Raw genomic sequence first — 19,865 nt, 5'->3', positions numbered from 1 at the left:
GTGCTAATGAGGTGCTCATTGGAACAGATGTCGAACTATATGGTAATTTGTTCAGAGATGCATTGCTTAAAGGTGAAGATTCCATCGACACGCACCACCCTATTCCAGAATATTCAATAAAACGTGATTTGATTTTATAAGAAGCGCAACGGCAGCTAATTGACGAGGGCAAACACAAATCACGGTATCACTTATACATTTTGCCTAAGTATTTCCACTCCACGCCTTTTGTAGAGCTCCGGACTTGAAAGTGCGAATCAAAACAACACGATACAAAGCGGCAATAAACCCACACACGGAAAGGTACGGCGACGCACGGCACGATTTCATAGCTTCTTCCTTTGGCTCGAGCCTTTGCTCCACATTCAACGATATTTCGTAAGACGCTTTCCGGCAGCCTCGTGTGTTGTCGTCTTAGGCAATTAAAAAGTCTCGTTGTCACTTTCACTTTCTCATGTTTACCCCATCGCTCAGATGCCCTTGCAGGTAAATTTGTACCCAAAACAAACAAAATAAAAATGTTTAATCACGACAGCCGAAATAGTGCTACTAAATTATAATTTCGAGCTTCACAGACCGAACCGCCCGTCGCTGTCGATAACCTACAAAAATTGATAATGTATTCACACACTGAGGAATGCTTCTCGAGAGTCTATATCGAGCGTTCTCTCCGCTAGCACACAACATTGAGGACCCACCGATAACGATAACAGTGCCGGAGGCTCTTCTATGCCCGAAGAACTCGATGGCACCAATACCGAGTTGAAACTGACGGAGAAATAAAAATAAGCTTAACATTGCTGCTGCAGGGAGAGACCAGTGAAGAGACACACGGAATCGGCCGAAAGTCAATCAAAGAGCATCCATTGTACGAAGAAGGTCACACCTCCGGGCGAACATTTCAGGAGATTCTCCATGATGGATATTTTGTTTGCAAAATCAATCAACCAAAAAGACTCGTGTGCTCCGAAAAATGTTCTCGGTTTGAGATTCACCCTGGCATACACATTGGATTTTGGGGTACCGTCCGAATTACTTCTCCCCGCAGTGTGGTCATATGCACGATATTAAACAAAAGGTCCCACTTGTGTGCCTATTTTTTATCCTGTTTGCCCGGTTTATGATTGCAATACACAAGACGCGTTGATGTATTTTGATATATTAACCATTTACTCAATTTGATGGCACTTTCAATCGTACCGTCTTAGAGATGAACCAGCCTTTGGCTGAAAATCTCTTTAATAAAGAAAGAAAAAAAAAAATGTACCGTCGGTCCAGAGCGAGGGCCATATCGCAGCGGACACAACGATGGAAGTTTTCAAAAAATCGACAATAGGGTGTTGGGATCCACAGGCGTACTTTCATTTCGAATAGTCGAGAGGGTTCAAATTTGCACTGTTTGGAGGTCAAATACCTTTCGGTCAAAATTACATGTTCTCCCTTCAGCCAGGTCTATCTTGTTGAAAAACAATACTCTCGTGTTCATCGAAGTTTCGTTGAATCCACGGAAGTACATGATTCTGCAAAATGCTTCAAATGATTCAAAACAGGAGGCATATTAAATCCATTCGACGCTCCAATGCCGAAATGCAAAAAAAAATTTAATATTGAAATCAGAGATTTTTGTGGATCATGTTTGTGGTACTGTTAAGAACTTCAATACCAAATATCAATTATCAAATCTAAGATTTATCATAAATACAGGCGACGAGAGATGATTATTTTTAGGCGTTATGAGACAGTTACGCGAAACTAACTTCGCCAAAAATTAAGAGATTTTGTGATTTAATGGGAAGAAAAGACAGAAGGATTATGTATTCTTGGTTCTTTATGCAAAATTTCATCATTTTCGTGAAATTTTCAATAACTTTTTCGCATAAAAGAGCCCAATATTGACATAGACGGCTTCAATGTTTGCTTTCAGGGTCAGGGTCTTTTTCAAGACCAAAGTACCGTAAACCGAGGGCAAATTGATCACGTTTTTTAGAAAAATGTGAATATTTCCAAAATTTAGCATTAAATAAACAAAGGTCACAAAACGTTATTCAATTTTTTGTTAAGAAATTTCCGCAAGCGATAGTTTGGAAAATTCTTGGTGGAAAATTTAAAACATTACTTAGAGGTGATTTTTTTTATTTAAGTCATTTTTACAGGCTCAGTTACATAGGTTTAAAGGAGCCGAACTCTTAACTATATTTTTATTAGTATATATCAACATGTTTCCTTAATTCTAGGGTTAATAAAGTAGGAAACCGATTAGAAGGGTGCCATATTTTCTTTTGAAAAAGGAGGGGTTATAAGGACATTATACAATGTTCACACTCACGCTCATCACACTCAATTCTTAAATCTATTATTTTTTTTTTTTTTTTATTATCTGTATTATAGTGACTTTCAACTCATTCGGCTGGTTCGTCACTTTTACTTCCATTTTTGGAAGAATGTCGGGAGTGAGAATTGAACTCGTGACCTTTAGCGTGAGAGGCATGGATGTTACCACTACGCCAGATCGCCTCCACTAAATCTATTATTATATCTACTGTGTATTTACTTTTCAGCTTATTCTATAGTTAGTCAGACGGGGAAATAATCGCTAGCGAAGGAAAAAAAAGGAGGGGATAAGGGTGTACGGACAATCACACATGAAGATCGATAGTTTTAAGGAAAACATATATTAGGGACATGTAGTCAAGGTCTAACTGAGCCAACACATCTCTCACCGGTACATTGGGCTGTCTTCCTCGGGCCCGAAGGGAGTTTTCTAAATTCGATCTGGCAACAAGATACACCTCGCATGACCAAACAACGTGCTCGATGTCATGGTAACCTTGGCCACAAACACAGAGATTACTGCTGGCAAGATTGAAGCGAAAGAGTAGCGCATATTAGAGGTGATGTTGATCAATCATTTTTTCATGTGTTCCCTAGTGTAATATGCACAAAATTTTCAAAACACAATTTAAAAAAAACAAAGGTCACAGAACGTTATTCATTTTTGACGTAGAACAACGTCTTTCAGCAAGAATGCCAAATCAGGAAACAGATCACGTTTTCTATATAAATAAAAATGGAAGGCCAAATCTGTTCGTAAGCGAAAAGCGGATGGTCCGATTTTAGCCTTCTTTATTTTGTTGTATTCGTCTCTTCCCGTAGATCAATATAGTGGATAGAAAAATCGGAAAATTTTCGGAAAACTCTTAAGAAAGTTCGGGAAACTCGAAAAATTGAATACATATCGAAAATCGAAAATCACATCATGATAAGCGTTATCAGTCCATTCGATGATTGCGCTAACGAAATTCATTTTTGTTCGAAGGTAGAAATGGATTTTCAGGCGGAATAACGCATTCCTATATCTTCTATTTATATAAATAAAAATGGAAGGCCGAATGTGTTGTTAATCGCAAAATTCAAAAAAGGAAAGGTCCGCTTTGAGCCGTCTTAATTTTTTTTTTGTATTTGTTGTATTCCGCCCATAGAACAAAGTTATGATGAAAAAAAGTTTAGAAATTTGTTCTATAGAATTCATATCAAAACAATAATTTTGGGCGGGACGAAGTTCGCCGGGTCAGCTAGTTATGAAATAAAATTAACGTTAATAGCTATTTTCACAGCGAACGAATTCTGATGATTTGCATACCGATCGAATCAGAAGTTCTCTAAGGTTTGTTTTATATGCTATACATTACATTTCACTAATCCCTGAACGGTTTAAAATCGAACGCATTAGATTATGAGCATACCTAGTATTGTGCTCATGATTTGTGGTCGGTAGGATGAGGTTACAAAGCATATTCTGATTTTTAATCACGTCGTGTACAAACAAGCAAGACTGCAACTTGCACAGTCCACGTAATGGGAGAATTCTGTGCGACGCGTTTGTATACAGTTGAAAAGAGGAATATAACTGCGGCAAGTTAAAAATTATTTTTAAGCATCTGTTTTGTAATACTTGTAATTTTTTAAGCTTGGCTTTACAGGCATGACCCCAAACGATTATTAAATACTGCAAATGGGAATGAATACAATCATGATAGAAAGTCAAAAGGGCATTTCGAGACACAAATTTACTAACACGATACATGATACCACATAAAGATGCAACCTTCCTTCGCACAAAATTATTACTCTTAAGTGGTCAGTGCACCCGTGGCCGAGTGGTTAGCGCTTCACATTATCATGCCGGGTGTTCGGGTTCGATTCCCGTTCTGGTCGGGGGATTTTTCGTCAAAAAAATTTCCTTCGACTTGCACTGTGGTCACGCGTATTCTAGAGCTTGCCCCTCAGAATACATTCAAGGTGTGTTATTTGGCTTAAGAAATCTCAACTATGTATTAATAAATGGCGCCAGTTAATACATACGTTGAGACGGCAAAAGTTCCACAGGGAACGTTAACGCCATTCAAGAAGAAGTGGTCAGACGGACCTCCCTCTAAACCTCGATCCCTGGTCTGAGCCTCGGGGATCGTTGAGGTTGGGCTCTCAATGCCTCTTTTCTCGTGGCTAGCTCGAGCTTGAGGCCTGTTGCTCTCAGGGTCGGCTTTCCTCGTGATCGAGGTGATTTAGCGTGTCAAAGGCTCGGATTATCACTAATATAAAACTACTGATGCACGCGGTGGCGGGATCTCGATGTCCTGACGGTTAAGCTCCTCTTGCCAAAGCCATTGCCAAAGCAAACTTTAGCAAACTTGGCTTCCAGCATTCGGCGTTATAAGCGAGGAATCTTACACTTGTGGTTCACTGGAGCTTTGCAGTGGATAAAATTACGGGTCCTATTTGATAGCAAAATTTTAGGCTACAGTGCTTCTACCTGGTTGAATTTATTTTCCGCTTGTTAATCATACCTGATTTCCTATTCACCAACTATTCTTTTCTTCTGCTTGCTTTTTATACTATTTCAATATACTTGCTTTACTTGACTTCTTGCTTCTCGGACTCCAACCAGGAAATGGCAACTTTTCCACTCGATTCTTCCAAGTAGCTTCATCTTCTTATTTTTCCTCTTTTATTTTCAAGCAGTTTTCTTTCTATCTCTAGTAGCTCATTTTTATTCCCTTTTCTCGTTCACCTTATATTATAGCATCCAGGGACTGCAGCTTTTTATGGTGTATATGTATGTGTAGTGTGTGTGGAATATTATATTTCTTATTTCTATATATTTTATATACTACAAATAAATAATTTCGGAGCTTTTTTACATTCTTAAACACTAATTAGAGCCTACATAAGCAGAACAGTAACAAAATTTATTTGATTTCCCCATGAAAGCGTGGGATCTAACTCCAATCCTAAATATTTGGGTACTGGGTACTTTTTCGATTACTACAGGCCCAAGTGATGGGCTGTCATGCAAAGGAATTTTCTTCCTCGGAGAATGGAACACCATGTATTTGGTCTTCGATAGATTTAGTGAAAGCAAATTTGTGTCAAAATATCTCGTGAGTATCTGCAAATCGTCATTGATGCATGAAATAATGGAAGATATACTATGATTTGTGTAGAAAAGTGCAGTGTCGTCGGCAAAGTGACAAATTCCCTATATCATTTATGTAGAGAAGGAACAAGAGGGAACCAATATTACTTCCTTGTGGCACTCCAATACTTAAAGACCGAAGAGTGCTTCTTTCGTCTTTGATCATCACGAACTGTTGACTACTATTCAAGTAACTGCGAATAATATCGTTAACTAAACCCCGTATTCCATAGCTCATAATTTGTGTATAGTATATTGTGGTTCAGGGTATCGAATGCTTTTTTCAAGTCAATAAAAAGACCACCAACAATACATCTGTTATCAATTTTGTCTATCAAAAATTCCACTAGCTCAGTTATTGCAGTAGAAGTACTACATCCTTTTCTAAAGCCATACTGGAACTTGACAGACTTGAGAGACTAAACAGATAAAAGATTTAATGAAACTATCTCATCCGAAATGGAACTCTTTGACGATGATGATAATGATAATGATAATTAATATAACAAATTCTAACAGTTTGAATCAGACATTCTCAAACTAGTTTGGGCAAGAGACCCTTTTCCAGAATGAAATGATACCACCGACATCTATAGCCAAATTTCTTTAAAATTCTATCTCTATTTTTTTTCTTATTCATACCAAATACTTACCCATTTTAAAACTTTGCAATTAGTTAAATGAGTAAATGTGACATCATTTTCTCATCATGAAATAGATATAATATTCAGTAAATATCAAGTATAATTGAAAATTACTAAAATAAATTACTTACAAATACTTGAGTAGTTAATTCATTTTTGGAAATAAAAACATTAAATTCGTAAGTTAAAGTTAAAAAAAAAATGGATGAGCCAGAAGACTTTCTAACAATTTAAAGCAATCTCTTTAATAAAATTAGTAGATGAGTGTATTATCCAACTAATTTCAGAACTCAAATTAACTTACAATCTAAGTGCATTTACAGTTATGTTGTGCTTTACAGTTGTCATACATGTCAAGAACCCAAGGGGACACTTTGATAATCCTTGGTTTAAATCATCAATAAAAGCTTTTGATTTACAAGTTGAAAGGGAACGATAACTGAAATGAAAGAAGAAGAACCGCTGATTCGGTATGCGTAGAGAATGTACCGATTCCACTCCACCCCGATAGATCAAAACGAGATAATCGAAAATACTGAAAGGATCAAGTGAAAAAAAATCATTTTTGTTTATTTATTTCATTGATGAATACTTGTAGAGTAAGGACTACTCCTTTCTAACTTCTACAATCAGTTGCATGTTTGCATGTTTACGGCCGTCTTTCGTTCGAGTTACTCGATTGGAACATTTTCGAAAAAGACATTCTCGTTTTCGCTCGAATCCTTTCCGAAGAAACTTTTTTTTCGAACGCAAAAATGTTGATGTTTAGAAACATAGAAAAATAGAGCAATTCAAGGATGTGAGATATTTTGGATATTTTTCGTACAAAAGCGCATTGAAACGAACATTGGAATTGAACAACTTGTTCGAACGGATGGATCGAACTGCTTCGAATGAGAAATATTTTTTTCCATAAAAATGGAACAGCGATATTTTCATCACCATCGGGACCATAAACCAGAACGTATACAACGATAAATGCCTGGAGAAACGTCTGCTACATATCCTCAACAAACACAAGAAACTCGTGCTTTTTTTGGATTTTATTTGGAATGAAAACAATGAAAAGGTATGCCGAGAATAACGTGATGATGATGCCCAATAAGCATAACATTCCCAACATCTTAGACCTTGTCCCGAAGAGACATATTGAACCATTGTCTAGCAGAATTCGAAGAAGATGCAAAAATGGCGGAAAACAAAAAGTGAACATGGTGAACATAATCGATGAGCGCTTTTTTTCAACAAATGGTGTTTCTCAACCCTTTCGGGTGGAAGCTAAGAAAAGGTCCGAAATCATGCTTCAGTTTTGAGTAAGCATATTTGGAATTCATATGTTCTGACAACTGCAGAAACATTCGATGTTTTCTTGAAGTTAATTAGTTTTATGGTAATTCTTTAAACGGGAGAAAATTTTATATATACCGCCGTTATCAGTAAACAGCTAGTGCTATCGGTCTGTCTTTATTTTGATCACCTGTATACCGTGTTGTTTTGTACAATGATTGATAATGAAAATCAACGTGTCTGTTTCGTTTGCGAAAAACCCGAGGATAACCCATCCAACATTATTGAGTGTGTGGATTGTTGCAGAAGTGTACACTTTCGTTGCAAAAAACTTTTCGGTAATGCTGTGGCCAAGGTGAAAAAGAAACCGTTTTTCTGTTCGTTTGAGTGTACCGAGACCTTTTCAAGTTCACACAGCCGTGGAACTGCTCCTAGCAATGAGGCTATTATGAAGGAGCTACAGTTGCTAAATCGTTCGATTCAGGAGTCCAAAGAGGAGTCGATGCAAGTTCGCAACGCATTTGAAAAAATTCGTATGGATCTCTCGATGCTGGTTACTACTACCAAGCACATTGAAGAGTCTCAGGAGTTCCTCGCAAATCGGTTTGATGACATGCAAGCGGACATGAAAACATTCAGGGTCGACATAGAGAAATTAAAATCGGGAAATTCTCGAATGCAAGAGGAAATTGACGAATGGAAGGAGAAACATCAAGTAATAACTGAGAAAATAGATCGCCTCGAAGTGGAATTAGACAAGACACAGCGGACAACTTTATCAAGAAATGCAGTGGTGTTGGGTTTGCCTATCGTTAAAAATGAGAACACAGCACACCTCGTTAGTAAGGTTGGCATGGCAATAGGTTTCCCAAACAATACTGATTCGATTGTAACTGCTCGTAGACTGGGCCTGAAAGGTACTGGAAATCAATATGCCCTGTTCTCGTTTCGTTCAGCAATCAAAGCTGGAAGGAGAAGTTCTTTGACTGCAAACGGTCCCATGGACCTCTGCCAGTGTCGGCAGTATTTGAAGGATTTGCGGAAGGTACGAACACGATCGTTGTGCGTGATGAACTTACAACACTTGGACGAACGCTGTTACAGGAGGCTAAGGAGCTGCAAGCTGTTTTCGATATAAAGTATGTCTGGCCAGGCAGGAACGGTAGGATACTGATGAGGAAGCACGATGGGGCAAAAGTGGAAGAAATCCAAAGTAAGCGCCAATTACACTCGATGAAGGAAACACTGCGGAGACGCACACGTGTTGGTGCGAGTACGAGTACAAGTTCTTCTTCGCCAGTTTTAGAGCCATCGCCGAAAAGAAAGAATGTTGGCAGAGAATAAACGTTGAGTTAGCATTTATTTCTATTACTTTTCGCTATCATGTATCCTGAGACTACCAAAAATAATAATTTCTATTTTGATACTATCGATCAACTCAATAAAAATATTACTAAAATTGCGACTCGCTTTCCTCTCAAAATCCTACAAATCAACATAAGAGGAATGAATAACCCGAACAAATTTGACAGCATAAAGGAGTTTTTGAATAGATATGTTGGAGTGATTGATGTCTTGGTAGTAGGAGAGACTTGGGTGCAAAGTGAACGTACGAATCTTTTCAAGATAAATGGTTACAAGTCATTTTTTTCCTGTCGTCCTGAATGTTCTGGAGGTGGATTGGCAGTTTACGTTCGGGAAGCTATCGTGTTTGATGAGCTGGGAAATGTACATGCGAATGGTTTCCATCAAGTGCACCTGCGGCTAGATGCAAGTGGAACCCCGTTTCATATCCATGCTATTTATAGACCTCCTTCGTTTGATTAATCAGTTTTCTTCAGGAATCTGGAGTCTATCAGCTTCAAAAGCCAATCAGTTTCATGTTATTGTTGGAGATATTAACATCCCGACTAATCAAATTGAGAGTTGTATTACTAGTGAATATGTCAACTTGTTGAAATGCTACAATTTTTCAGTAACAAACACTTATCCAACACGACCAGCCAGCAACAATGTTCTGGATCATGTAGTTTGTTCCGAAACAATGCTGAATAACATAGTGAATGAAACTATATTCAACGATTGTAGTGACCACAACTTTGTTCTATCCACCTTCAATGTGCACAAGGATGTAACATGTCGGACGCTTAGTAAAACCATCACCAATTACCGCAGGTTAATAGAAGCTTTTAAGGCAGCGACAGTGTGTATGCCTAAAGGAACCGCTTTTGAACGCTTGGTATATGTGTTAGATTTGTATAACCGATTAAAGGAAAAGTTTTCGAGGTCAGTTCAGGTGAGAGCAAGAATCAAAGGTCACTGTCCCTGGATGTCCTTTGATCTTTGGAAATGGTTACGGATGAAAGATAATATTCTTCAGATGCATAAAAAATTTCCTCATGACGGTGATATAAAAAACCTGTTACAGTACGTCTCCCGGCAAGTACAACAAATAAAAAATCAGTGTAAAAGGGACTACTATGATAACCTGTTCCGGAACGCCGATCAGAAAAGTATATGGAATAACTTGAACGAAATGCTCGGACTAAAAGATCGATGGAAAGTGGATGGACAGTTAACTTCACATGGCCCGGCCGTTGCCAATCGTTTCAATGAGTTTTTCAGTTCCATTGGACCCCAGCTTGCCTGTTCAATATCTAGTAGTCGGAATATCAATAAATTTGGAACGCTGAATCCCTTGCCTAACTCTATCTATTTGGCGCCTACTACAGATCAAGAGGTTATCTTGAGAATAAGAGATCTTAATTCCAGCAAAAGTTGCGGTTTAGATGGCATCCATGTAGCGTTCCTTAAAACACATCACGAAATGTTTTCTAAACTATTACGGGACGTTTTCAATGAAAGCATTTCGACTGGTATTTACCCCGATTGTCTAAAGATGGCTCGAGTAATTCCCGTGCATAAGTCTGGGAGCAAAACGGATATCAACAATTACAGACCAATATGAGGTGCTGCTGCAAAAGTTAGATTCGTATGGCGTGAGAGGAACAGCTAACGATCTAGTTAAGAGTTACTTAACTGGCCGTACCCAATGTGTTGTAATTAACAACTCCATAAGTGCTCAGTGTCCATTATCTGTTGGAGTGCCACAGGGAAGCAACCTTGGTCCCTTACTGTTTTTGATTTACATCATTGACCTGGCAAGATTGAACTTATATGGCAAACCTCGTTTGTTCGCAGATGACACATCTCTGTCATACCAAGCATCAGATCCAGAGAATATTGTCCGGCAGATGAACAAAGATATGCATGTCCTTCAAGATTATCTTAATGAAAATTTACTGTCTTTGAACTTGAGTAAAACTAAATATGTCGTGTTTCGTTCGCCGCGACTACGATTACCACCACATAGAGAGTTAGTCGTGAATGGAATGGTCTTGGAGCAAGTAGACGCCTTTAAATACCTTGGTGTAAATCTCGATGCTGCGCTTATATGGGAAGACCACATTGCTAAACTCCAAAGGAGCCTGAGTTCAGTTTGCGGAATGTTGTGGAAATCTTCTCAATTCCTGCCGCACAAACAGCTCTGCACTATGTATCATGCATTCGTCCAATCAAAGCTGCAATATATGGTGTCAATTTGGGGAGCAGCGTCTAAGTCAAGGCTGCAAATTCTACAACGTATCCAAAACAGATGCCTGAAAATTGTTTACAGTAAACCACGACTGTATTCCTCTGTCTGCTTATACTCTGAAGTCAGTCCATCTATTTTACCAATCCCTGCCCTTCGTGAACTTCAGTGTTTAACTCAAATACAGAAGCTTCAAATTGATCCATCTGCTCATGACAATCAATCGTTCACGACTTCGTCGTATGGCTACTTTCTGAGAAACCAAGGAGCTCTTTCTATTCGGCGTCCGAGGACTGAGGCAATGAAAAGATCTTTCATGTATTATGGGAAACATCGCTACAACCAACTGCCACTTAGTCTACGAACTGAACGTAACATGAGAGACTTCAAACATCAGCTGAGAATGCGTATTAGAGGAAATATTCGTAACTACATCATCTGAGTGCCTGAGGTGTTGAGTCCCTGTGAACTCTACTGAGTATTTCTGCTTAACACCCCCTTCAAAGAGAATAATCTCACTGGGGGTGCAGCTGTTCGAAGGAACCGCCATAATTATGATTTCTGGGTGCATGAAATATATTGTAAAATGTTTTTAATATAGATGTTATAATAATAATAAAAAAAAACTATCATACAAAGTTTTGACAAAACAAAAAAAAAAAATACTATCCACAGGAAGTTGTCTGAAAATAATTTTGACATTTTATATTTTTATACTTTTTAGAACAAAAATAATCGCTTTAGTCATTTTGGAAAACTTCGTGTGATCTGATAACAAAATTACTGTCCCAGCCGCACACTTCCGCTATAAATAATCGATGATTCAAACAAGAGGATGACAATCAAAAATTAGCAAACTTATTCGGAGATGAATTTCTTCACGTGCGTGCGTCAGAAAGGGGGTGGGCTAACCCGTCTTAGCCAATTAGCGGCGCGAGTATCGTGATTCGTGAATTGGTTCGATCTCATGTGGCACATGCCCGAGTTGATGTTGCAGCAAGGTGTGATAATTTGAGTGGATGCCAAAATTTCCGACTGTCGATCGCCAGAACATCATCATTTCTTTTACCCGGTGGCACGCTTGTGTTTACATTTAAAATTATACACGTCTGACACTTGGAATGATACCGGGGTTCGGTTAAGTAATTCGTTAAATGCGCCGCAATATATCGATTTCGCAAAATTGTTCTCAATGGCTTACTCATTCGATAAAAAAAAACATTAGTTCGACAAAGCAGTAACACGCAATTAATGAACTCTGTAATTAATTCACCTTTGCTTGAGATTCTCCGGCATGAAAATATTCCACCACGAATGTCGCTTCTCCCGGCCGTACTTGCTTCCAAACACATCCAAACCGTTGGCTGACCCGTACCCATCTAGACTACCGGTTGCGACAAACTCCCCGCTATCCAGCACCGAGGACATCCCTTTGCGTCGCCGTCGTTCCAATTTGGTCTGCCAGGAAGACGAACGGCGCCGTTTCTTGTCATATCCTGTTCCGTTCATCGTCATGCTTCCATTGCTGTAATCCAACATGTCGGACCCATTGGCCTCACACAGAGATGAAGTGGTACTCCCCACGGGCACGGTGTAATAATGATTGGGAGAGTCATTCTCAACGTCAGACTCTGTGGACTTGTGGTACTTCTCGGGGATGGTAGCAATCGAGTAGTTGTGGCCATAGGATTTTGAGTCTCGGCGGCCGCCCCCAAGAAAGGCCACTGCGATGGAGCTGCGTCGTTTGTTGTTTTTGTCCACCATGTTGCTGGGACCACCAGCCCGAGCCCCGAGAAGACCAATGGCTAGTGAGCTTCGCCGCGGCGACTTTGCGCTAGGTCCATTCTTAATGTTTAGTGAACTGGCGAGGGGTTCGATTCGGTGGCCTTCGTAATCGGAACAAACGGTACCATTCCCATTGGAAGCAAGATGAATGTGATGTGTTTCGTTATGACTGTGATAATTCGAATCTGCTCCAAGAACTGTGGCGAGACCGGATTCCTCCTCCAGCGATACCAGCGTGGGGATCGAGCCGGTGCTCAGATCTTTTCGGGAGCGGTACTTCCCCGGCGTGGAGAGTACACTGGTCATGGTTCGTTCGTGTTCCAGAGATGCTGTTTATACGAGGGAAAACATTCGGAAGGTTTGGTTAGATCAAAATGTATTCATTAGGATATATTTATAGGAGCTTGTTTACCATCGACTGGCCTTTTCTATATATCGATACCGTGTTTTCAAAAATAATATTCCAATTTTATCATAGTGAAAATTAGAAATACCAATATTATTGTGTAACCGCCAAAACCAACTTATGAATTATCGACTCCCACGGAAGAATTGTCTCGTTTCTGAGATGGTGAGAAAGGCCTACCATCGCGCGATCGGCAATGTTGACCTCGTGACTCACCTGAGAAGTATCCCGCTGTTATGGCCGTAAATGATTCATTTTTCAATTCATTGAACCCCTCTGGTTTCGAAATTCAGAGAAAAAGGAATGATAAGCGGGAGAGCAAAGAAGGTATAATAATTGTAATCACAGAAACGGCCGACAAATACCCAATGATAAATCATAACTCAGGGCGAATGAATGGGCACAATTATTCCTGCTGTGATAGCAGAAACTTTAACTTTTGTTGGTCATTTGTTGTGACCAAGAGAATTTCAATATTTTCTTCGTCTCATTTACATTATCCAATCGAGTTTACAGAATGGAACTGGAAATTGATTATCGGATTTTTTCTATACTTTTCTGGTTCTCGATAGTGCTTGGTTTATGAAGAATAAATTTATAAAGCCCATTCGGATTCCAACCAACTAATAATTTTATAAATGCATGCCATTGAAAAAACGAACAAAACGAGTCATATTTTTTGAGTTGAGGCTGTAAAATAGTAGGTATCCAAGTATGACTTCACGATTTTCATCATTTTTTTTGAAACATGAAACTTACCTATTAAAACTTACTTCAAACTATACTCCATCGGAAGCTACAAATTTGATCCATCTTCCAAGTTTTTTGCGGGGGTTCCACACTATTAGGAGTCTGGTTGTTTTGAAGCGATCCAGTGATCAAGCCAGAGAGTTCGCATTTCACTTTCTCTAGAAAATGTGAAAATGTGAATATGTAATCTGGCGTTATCATGCTATAAAATTATCTTGCCGTGAGTGTTCTCCTTCATCATCTAAACCAAAAGCTTCTGAATCGTTTGAATCATTTTTTACACATTCTCACCGATGGACTGTTACTTGCAAAGTTTGATTGACATTGAACCTGTTCAGCATCGTTTGAACACAATGAACCCACGAAACTGCTTCTTGCAGAAGGTGACCTTCCAAACGATCCACGGGGAAAATTATCTCCTGGGAACGTTTATGCGGGTCATATAACTGACCTTGTTCGAATGCATATTTTGTCGTATCTCGTCAAAATCTCTCACTCTACATCCGCTGAGAAACATTATTTGAGTGGAAAATTTGACCTCACGATTACTTCAAAATAAATAATCGAACATAAATTTCAGATGTTTTTTTTACAGACAAATTTTCCACGAAAAATTTGATTTATCATTTGGATGCCAACAGATCGGTGCCGGTACATGCTGTAGGGGAAATCAGGGAAAAACCGACACGCCCTATTTTTTTCAGTTAGAAGTAATTTTTTGGAAATTTTCCGATGTCCCCTGTACACAATTGTCATTTTTTACGTTTCGAGTCACCCCAGTCAGCCGCGGAAGTCACTTTGCTGTCACAACAAACAAAATAAACAAACCCGTCAGCAAATAGGAGATAGTCCATGTAAAATTTCGCTCGGGGAATTACCGACACCTTTAGTCAGGGTGAAACCGACACCAGGTTTGTGTTTCACAGACAGGAAAAATGCGTCCGAGTTTTTATAGATTCCTCGTGTTTATACCCGAAAGACAAAACGGCAGAGCTGAACTGATGAAACAGCCAAAACCAACATTGAATCGGACATGCCAATAAAAAAGCCTGGCAGAGCTCATGGTATCCCTTCGTTCAATACCCATCGCCAGATTTAACGTGGAGACTCACCTAAGCTGGGATTAAAACTCTTGTGTGTACTCCGGAGCAGGAATTTATTCATCACCTACTTGATGTTGAAAACCGTCTGGTTTTTGAATTGACCAGAACAAACAACGACAATCATCCTTTCAATACGAAAAACATGAGTTTTTTAGACCGGAATCCGAACAATAAGTTCCGCAAACTAAAGACTGCATCAGTAGCTAGAGCTGAGGGTGCAATAAGCCATCAGTGAATAGTTTTTTTTCTTGCAGTTGAAATACATGAATTTTTTTGATTAGTTATAAATCAAAATCTGCAATCCAATTACATACAATTTGCAACTATCCTCCCTCTCCCCTCTTAAAGTGTCCACATAGTAAAAGATAGCCTCTTAATACTATAATTATTGTAACAAGTTTTCATTCGCATTTTCAAAGGTGTCGGTTTTACCCGACAGGGTGTCGATCTCACCCGCACTCCCATTTATTTCACCTGAAAATATCAATTTTTGCCAAAATTCGAGTTCTACTCAAAAAAAGATCAACTGAACAAGCAGTATGGGACTAGGACCTTTTATATTGATTTTCCTCTAAAAACACATGATGAACTTGATAGTTAACGCTCTCAAAACCGCTCTACAATTCGTTTCTTTGACACCACACTACTACCTATTTTACTTCTGTTGTAATTTTATTTCAACATTAAAAACATTAAAAAAAATTTATTGCCGTGTTTTGATGCATTTGAAATTTAATTGCAGGAGAAGTGAAAAGGATGACAGTTTGGCTTTGAAAAATAATTATAGAGCGGCTTAAATTTATTTCTTAAATTTGGTCGACAGAAGCAATCAAGTTGATTGTGCATTTGTGGGGGAAAAGATAGTAAAAATCCCTGAAAGTAAAAAATTCAAAAAAAAGTTTCTAACTTCTTTAATCTTCTTAAATGGCACTCAAATATCTCAATGGTGGTTCACTAATTTCCGCTTATGTTTTACTACTGCATTCTGTGCCAAAATTTTGTCATCTTCCAAGAGTGAGCAACATAATCGCTTTAAGTATCGTACTTTTTGAATTAGAATTAATTTAAGACAAACATTTTGGGCTCGCGACAAGTTTTATCGATCAACTTCTATCGATCAACTGATCGTTTCCGAAGGGAAAACGCTACCGTGAAATCGCAAAAAATATGGTATTTCGATCGGAGCGATTTAGAAAATTATGAAAAAGCATAATACACTGGGCACAGTAGAGCGGAAATCTGGAAGTGGAAGGTCTCGTGAAACTTCAGTTCATACAGATCGCCTTATTCGTCGCTTGGTTCGATCGGATCCCGATAAGTCTTGTCGGATGATCCAGGAAGAATTAGGCTATTACTTCTTCTTCTTCTTCAATGGCACTAACGTTCCTAGAGGAACTTCGCCGTCTCAACGTAGTATTACTTGCGTCATTTTTATTAGTACTTAGTTGAGATTTCTATGCCAAGTAACACGCCTTGAATGCATTCTGAGTGGCAAGCTCTAGAATACGCGTGATCACAGTGCAAGTCGGAGGAAATTTCTTTGACGAAAAATTCCCCCGACCAGAACGGGAATCGAACCCGAACACCCGGCATGTTAGTTGTGACGCTAACCACTCGGCCAAGGGAGCACACAGCCATTACTACCGAGAGTCAATATCAAAAAGCGCCTGGATTTCGCAAAAAAATATGCTTCTCGCTCTACTGACTTTTAGAGGAAGATTGTTTGGATCGATGAGAGAAAGTTTTAACTAAAAAACACGGAGAAACGTCAGCGGATTGGGTGGGTAATCTTATCAAGATCAATGGAAAGATAACTGGTAAATCCTAAGTAAAAGTATTGGAGGGAAACTTAAAGCCACCACTCAGAAAAATTAATATGAAAGGCTATACTTTCCAACAGTACAATGACCCTAAGCACACCACGAAAGTTGCAAAGCGCTATTTCCAGTCCAAGAACGATTAAAATGCTTGAGTGGCCACCCAAGTTCCCAGACCTCAACCCCATTGAGCATCTATGGACAATACAAATTTTGGACGGGTTTGGACGATTTTTGGACGGGATTGCAAACAGCGTGGAATGCGATTCCTCAACAAATGTTGCTTTGGTCGAAAGTATGCCCAAACGACTAATGGCAGTAATGGAGCATCATAGAGGACATACTGAATATTGAGATATATTATCCACGAGCATCGCTTCAATTACAATGCTTTGTTTTGGTACTGTTTACTTTTTTCATTTCCTAAGCTGAATCACTGATATTTAAAACAAAAATGAATTGGAGTAACTTAAATTTGAAATTGAATACAAACAATGGCGTGTTTACATCCATTTTTTAGTTTTCGAGTTATGATTTTTCAAAATTAACCGGTGACCCGTAAATTCATTTTTCCCCTTTTATCCAAAAATGACTTTTTTTTCAAAAATTCAAAAACATTTGAACTACTGAACCGATTTAGATGATCATATTAAATTGAAGCCAATAAGCTAAGCTTCTTTGAAAAAATATCATACTTGTGGGAAGATTGGAATCTAGTCGCATAGATCTAGTCTAGTCACATAGGAATTTTAAACGAAGACTTAAAACATGTTAAATTTAAAAAATAAGAACTTAAGAACGAAAAATAATATAAGAAACGATGGCCCTAATAAGTTTCAAAATTTCCATAGAGTCGCTATAGAACCGTGGCACTCAACGTGTTAACCGAGAAAACTATTAAAAACTAACACAATCAATAATTACAAAAACGAAAATCCAAATGTTTCGCTAATCTAATATTAAAAAAAAAAAAAGGTTCACGTGGAACACTACCTTAGCTTAGCAATCATTCGTTTGTATTGATGAAATTCTTGATTGAATGAAACAGTTTCCAAATTCAATTGAGTTCAATATATTTGCTCTGTGAGTTCATTTATTGTGATTGATTGTTCTTCGTTACAAGTAAATTTAATGACGGACCTTTTACGTTTGGTATGATGACTAGAACAAAATATATGTACGGAAGAATTATCAAACGTTTGATGAACCAGCCTAAGGCTGAAAATCTTTCCAATAAAGACAAAAAAAAAAAATTATCAAACGATTATTTTATTTTACATTTCCCTCTGAAGTTTACATCCCAAAAGTGTACATACTTCTCGAATCTCGAATTTGCTTGAAACTGGGAAGTTCATTCGCTTCTAGTGGCTGCACGATTTTCCCAGGTTCCTAAGTTTAGAAGATCATGTTAGGACAGACATATTCCACTCTGCACAAAGGCAAGCGAGGACAAAAGTACTCGCAGTTTGCATTTATTTGCAGAGCCGATCTCCCCAGAAACCTCGGTTTTGAAGTCTGTGTTAGGGAAACACATTTCAATCGGAACAAAAATACCCCCGATTTGTATGAATTCGCAATGCCGATTTCCCCACGCTTCATGGATTTGAAGTCTGTGTTAGGGAAACACATTCCAGTCGGAACAAAAATACCCCCGACTTGCATGAATTTGAAATACCGATTTCTCCAGGCACCTTGGTTCAGAAATCTCTATTAGGGAACACATTTCGGTGGGAACAAAAGCTCCCCCTACTTTCGTGTGTTCTTTTTCTTCTTTTTGGCTTTAAGAGGGTTTAAACTTTTCAGTTCACTCGCCTCTAGGCTCTTTCGTGTGCTTGCAATGCCGATTTCGCTGCTTGGTTTTCAAGTCTGTGTTAGGGAACATTTTTCGATGAGAACAAAAGTCCCCCTACTTTCATGTATTTGCAATGCCGATTTCCCCAAGGCTGCTTGGTTTTGATGGTTGTGTTAGGGAAACCGTAAATCGGGCCAATCAAAACGATGCAGTTAGGGCGTTTAGATAACGCCTAATATTTTACAGTTATTCAATTGTTTATCTAATGAAAAACAACATTTTGTTAGTTGCGATAGATGCGTAGAAATATTTCCTATCAAGTGATGCAAACATCTCTCCTATCCAGTACGAAATGTTCGAGCTATAAGCATTCGAAATCTTTCATTTTTTCCTGCATGTTCTGGGTTTAGGTTTTCATTTTACCCTCCATATATTCCGGTTAGACGTAGTCCCACGTCAAAAAAAGCTCACAATTTGATATGTCGATCATCTGGACCGATACTTCAAAAGTTATGAATTTTTGTAGTGGAAGAAAGAGTGAAAATTTGTTTTTTCGAACCATCGGTTAACTTTGAAAAATCATAACTTAAAAACCTTTTTTTTTGGCTTTCTGATTTGTGGATATATTATGTAAGAAAACTTTGGGTTTCAAGAAAAAATATAAAAAAATACAGCGCCCTCTAGTCCAAAGCCACGATGATCGAAATTTCTGTGACAATCAAGGTTCCAGTTCAAGTCGAATAACCGTTTTAAAATAGTCTTGAGGTGCCAAATCACACAAACCAGGCCGAAATGATCATCAAACTTGGACTGCAACAAATAGATGCATAGAAAATATTTTTAATTCTCTTTACCGTTTTTAAAATTTAATATTACAGCGCGGACTCGATTATATACAGTTTCTGATTTCTGTTCACTGTATATAATCGAATAAAAAAAATATTTTTTTATCCGTTTTTTTTTGCATGTATTTTTCGTTTTTGAATACAAAAGAGGAATTTGATATTTGATTCGTCCCCTTAAAGTCAGAAAACACCTTTTTCACATGAAAAAAAATTTATCCAAATTCTCTCAGGAAGTGATAGACAATCAAATTTGATGAAAAAAATCCTTCTACGCATATGTTCGAATTTCAACAATGACAGAGTTATTGAAGTTTTTGACGTAGGACTACGTCTTTCATTTCTATACCGGGGTGTAAAATCAAAGTTTCGAA

General features: G+C 38.3%; 1 protein-coding gene across 17 annotated transcripts in view; it reads right to left on the bottom strand.

The window, feature by feature from the left end:
* Nucleotides 1-19,865, bottom strand: part of LOC129778219 (TLD domain-containing protein 2) — a 438,692-nt gene that overhangs the window by 209,417 nt on the left and 209,410 nt on the right. For 11 of the 17 annotated variants that reach the window (XM_055784966.1, XM_055784972.1, XM_055784974.1 and 8 more), the window contains one exon: nt 12,270-13,110. The exons of the other annotated variants lie outside the window; for them this stretch is intronic. In XM_055784966.1, the coding sequence (XP_055640941.1) occupies nt 12,270-13,087 (818 nt within the window). In that variant the 5' untranslated portion in view covers nt 13,088-13,110. The remainder of the gene's footprint in view (nt 1-12,269; nt 13,111-19,865) is intronic. 17 annotated transcript variants of the gene reach the window in all.

This window comes from Toxorhynchites rutilus, chromosome 3 (genome assembly GCF_029784135.1).
Source record: "Toxorhynchites rutilus septentrionalis strain SRP chromosome 3, ASM2978413v1, whole genome shotgun sequence".
Classification (NCBI taxonomy): Eukaryota; Metazoa; Arthropoda; class Insecta; order Diptera; family Culicidae; genus Toxorhynchites; species Toxorhynchites rutilus.
The sequence above is the reverse complement of the archived record's forward strand: the minus strand, read 5'-3'. Positions and strand labels throughout refer to the sequence as shown.